The sequence below is a fragment of the Vicia villosa genome, linkage group LG1 (assembly GCF_029867415.1).
Source record: "Vicia villosa cultivar HV-30 ecotype Madison, WI linkage group LG1, Vvil1.0, whole genome shotgun sequence".
NCBI lineage: Eukaryota > Viridiplantae > Streptophyta > Magnoliopsida > Fabales > Fabaceae > Vicia > Vicia villosa.
Genome location: NC_081180.1, coordinates 186,223,563 through 186,227,906, shown reverse-complemented (window position 1 = coordinate 186,227,906; position 4,344 = coordinate 186,223,563). Strand labels below are relative to the sequence as shown.

Below are 4,344 nucleotides of genomic sequence, written 5' to 3'. Positions count from 1 at the left end.
ACAATAGGCATAAATAGTACACTTGCTATTTCCCTATCAAGTTTTTGGCGCCGTTGCCGGGGACTGCCAAAGATAATAGAGTCAACAGATTTATTTCAATTAAAATTTTGTTGCTCCGCGACTAAAATTTTATTTCTGTATTATAGTTACTTTTGTACTTTTATCATACTAACCTCTGTCTAATTTGTTTATGCGAGGTAAGACCTCAGCTGATTTTCATTTTGACGCAGAACCCGAAAGATCTTTGCGTGCTAGGCTCCGACAGGCTAAACGAGAAAGACTGGCAGAATCAGAAAGAGAGGAAGAAATCATTGTTCACTCCGAACATTCAGAATCAGAGTCAGATGCAGGTTCACATCCAGAAGTTCATATCATGGCTGACTTACCTCCTCTGGAAAGAATTTTGGGTGATTATGGCAGAGAAAATAATCCAGTAGTAAGATTGACGATAGTCAATCAACCGGTAAATGTTGCTCACTTCCAGTTGCACCCGTCAACCATCTGTCAGCTGGAAAGTAGACCTTTTTCAGGCAAAGTCAATGAAGATGCCAACAAGCACCTACAAAAGTTTCTGACTATGACCACATCATTAAAAATTGAGGGACATTCAGAAGAGGCAAAAAGGTTGGTCATGTTTCTATTCACCTTATCTGAAGACACCGAAGAATGGTTTTATTCCCTACCTGCAGGAAGTATTACCACTTGGCAACAGATGGAGACAGCATTTCTGAATGAGTATTTTCCAGCTTCTGTGTAAATCCATAAGAGGTATGACATTTTGAATTTTAAACAGAAGGAAGGCGAGTCACTTGGAGATGCTTACAAAAGGTTTAAGAGGTGTTTAGTTGCATGTCCCACTCATAATCTGGACGCAACTGAACAAATGCAAAACTTTGTGAATAGGTTGAAATTGAAGACTAAGCAAATTATTGATACAGCTGCCGGTGGCTCAACTAATTTCTCAATAGCCACTGGTATTAAGAAGATTATTGAGGCTATTGCTGCAAATGAGCATTTGGAGCTATATGATCGTACTGTGAGTCAACCTGAAGGAAAAATTGATTTAAAACTGGCAAATCAGGTTGTGATCATGGAAGATCAAATTAAAGCTGAAGTAGAGAGAAGATTGAAAGGTATGAATTTAGGTACTCATACGGTAGCTCAAGTTCAACCTGCTCAAGCGATGGTATGTGAAATCTGTGGCGGACCACACTTTGCCATTCATTGTGTTGCTACGGCGGAACAAGTGGAGGCTATAAAGTTCTTGAGGCAAAATAACCCTTATTCTAATACGTATAATCCAGGGTGGAAGAATCATCCAAATTTTTCTTGGAAGGATCAGCAGGGTAATGCTCCAAAGCAAGTTCCTCAACAACAACAGTATATGCCTCAGCAACAACCACCTTACCAGCAACAATATCAGTCACCTCAGCAATCCTATCAGCAACAAGGACCGAAGAAAGCAAATTGGGAGATTGCCATTGAAAAAATGGCAGTGCAGAATGTTAAATTCCAGGAAGAGACAAGAAATAACAAAAGGAATACTAATGCTTCTATCAAAAATCTTGAACTTCAACTTGGGCAGATAGCACAGCAGATCACGAGCTCTCAAGCACCAAGTGCTTTACCGAGTGCAACTATGACAAATCCAAGAGAGCATAATAATGTGAGTGCAGTAACTACAAGAAGTGGAAAAGCAACTGAAGTCCTTGAAAAGAGAGTTGAGGAAGAAGATACGCTGCTTGAAATGGATCTTGAAATCTTAGAAAATAAAACACCACCAGCAGAAGTAATATTGAAGCCAGTTGTGAAGGAAAAGCCCATTGAACCAAAACCCATAATAAAGCTCCCATTTCCACAAAGGAACAAGAAGCAGAAGCAGGACGAGAAAAACTTTCAGAAGTTTGTAGAAATGTTCAGGAAGTTGGAAATCAACATCCCCTTCTCTGAGGCACTGGACCAGATGCCTATTTATGCCAAATTCATGAAGGACATCATATCCAAGAAGCACACCATTGACACTGACTCTGTTATACTAACTGAAACTTGTAGTGCTATTTTGCAGGGTATGAAGATTCCGGTGAAGAAGCCAGATAGAGGCTCGGTTACTATTCCGTGCACCATTGGAGATAGGTCCTTCAAAAGGGCTCTGATTGATTTGGGGGCTAGTGTGAGCCTTATGCCTTTGTCCATCTACAGGAAACTCGGGATTGGAAGAGTTCAAGACACCAGAATGACACTTCAATTTGCCGATCACTCAGTGAAGAAACCATTTGGGATTGTTGAGGATGTTCTGGTAAAAGTTGATAAATTTGTTTTTCCTGTTGATTTCGTAATTCTGGAAATGCCAGAAGATGAGGAGATACCTCTGATTCTGGGTAGACCATTTTTAGAGATAGGTAGATGTATGATAGACATTGAGAATGGTACCATGACTCTTAAGGTTTATGATGAGGAGCTAAAAATTAATGTGAGAAACACTATGAAGCACAAAGAGGATATAGGTACAAATCACTCAGTGGAAGTGATTAATCAGATAGTAGCCGACAACATTCAGAGCAGTTTCCCAGAATCACCGTTAGAAAGAGTTATGTGTTTGTCAACTGGGGAGATTGAGGACAATGGTAGTGAGAAGGAAAAAGAAATTCTTGCTCTACTTGATGCACAACCACCTTGGTTGAAATCCAAACCACACCGGTGGGAGGATTTAAGAGGTTCACCAGAAACAGAAACTGAAAAGGGAAACAAAACAGGTACAAGTTCTGAGTTAAAACAACTACCTGTTAATCTTAAATATGTTTTTCTAGAATCCGGAGAAAAATGTCCTGCTATTATCAATCCTGAGTTAAATGAAAAAGATGAAGAAAAGTTGATACAGGTACTTAAGAGGCACAGGAGTGCTATTGGTTGGACTATCGAGGATATAAAAGGAATTAGCCCCACGGTATGCATGCATAAAATCCTGATGGAGGATAATCAGAAACCGGTAGTACAACCTTAGAGGAGGTTAAACCCAGCAATGAAAGAAGTAGTGAGGAAAGAAGTTGTAAACTTGTTGGAGGCAGGATTAATTTATCCTATTTCAGATAGTTCTTGGGTGAGTCCAGTACATGTGGTAACGAAGAAAGGGGGAACCACAGTGGTCTTGAATGAAAAAAATGAACTGATTCCGACTCGCACAGTAACAGGGTGGCGAGTATGTATTGATTATAGAAGACTCAACACTGCGACAAGGAAGGATCATTTTCCTCTCCCTTTTATTGATCATATGTTAGAGAGACTTGCAGGTTATGAGTATTATTGTTTTCTGGATGGCTATTCGGGATACAATCAGATTGCTGTAGCCCCAGAAGATCAGGAGAAGACTGCATTCACATGCCCGTATGGTATTTTTGCTTATAGACGGATGCCATTTGGGTTATGCAATGCCCCAACCACTTTTCAGAGATGTATGAAATCTATATTCGCCAACATGCTTGAAAAGCATATGGAGGTGTTTATGGATTATTTTTCTGTTTTTGGTTCTTCTTTTGATATTTGTTTAGCTAACTTATCTCTTCTTTTGAAAAGATGTCAGGAAACTAACCTTATTCTCAATTGGGAGAAATGCCATTTTATGGTGCAGGAAGGTATCGTGCTTGGCCACAAGATTTCCCATAAAGGAATTGAAGTGGACAAAGCCAAAGTGGAGGTGATAGCTAATCTTCCACCCCCTGTGAATGAAAAGGGGATAAGGATTTTTTAGGACATGCAGGCTTCTATCGAAGGTTCATCAGAGACTTCTCAAAAGTGGCCAAACCATTAACTGATTTTCTTGTCAAAGACAAGCCCTTTAATTTTGATAATAATTGTTTAGCAGCTTTTGAGACTTTAAAGAGTAAGTTGAGTACTGCACCTGTTGTAATAGCCCCCAATTGGTCGTTACCTTTTGAAATAATGTGTGATGCAAGTGACATTGCTGTGGGGGCTGTTTTGGGACAAAGAAAGGACAAATTATTGCATGTGATATATTATGCTAGTCATGTCCTTAATCCGGCCCAAATGAATTATGCAACTACCGAAAAGGAGTTGTTGGCCGTGGTTTATGCTTTTGACAAATTCAGGTCTTATCTGCTTGGGTCTAAAGTTATTGTTTATACTGATCATGCTGCTTTGAAGTATTTGTTTGCTAAGCAGGAATCCAAGCCTAGGCTTTTGAGGTGGATACTTCTCCTTCAGGAGTTTGATCTTGAAATCAAAGATAAAAAGGGGTGTGAGAATATAGTTGCAGATCACTTATCTCGCATGTCCCCGATTAAAGAAACTAAAGAGGAACATCCAATCCAAGACACATTTGCTGATGAG

General features: G+C 39.6%; 1 protein-coding gene across 1 annotated transcript; it reads left to right on the top strand.

The window, feature by feature from the left end:
* The first annotated feature begins 883 nt into the window (after window positions 1-883).
* LOC131661193 (uncharacterized) lies at window positions 884-3,001 on the top strand. Its single transcript, XM_058930646.1, has one exon. It carries the CDS (start codon window positions 884-886, stop codon window positions 2,999-3,001), a length of 2,118 nt encoding a protein of 705 aa, XP_058786629.1.
* The last annotated feature ends 1,343 nt before the right edge of the window (window positions 3,002-4,344 follow it).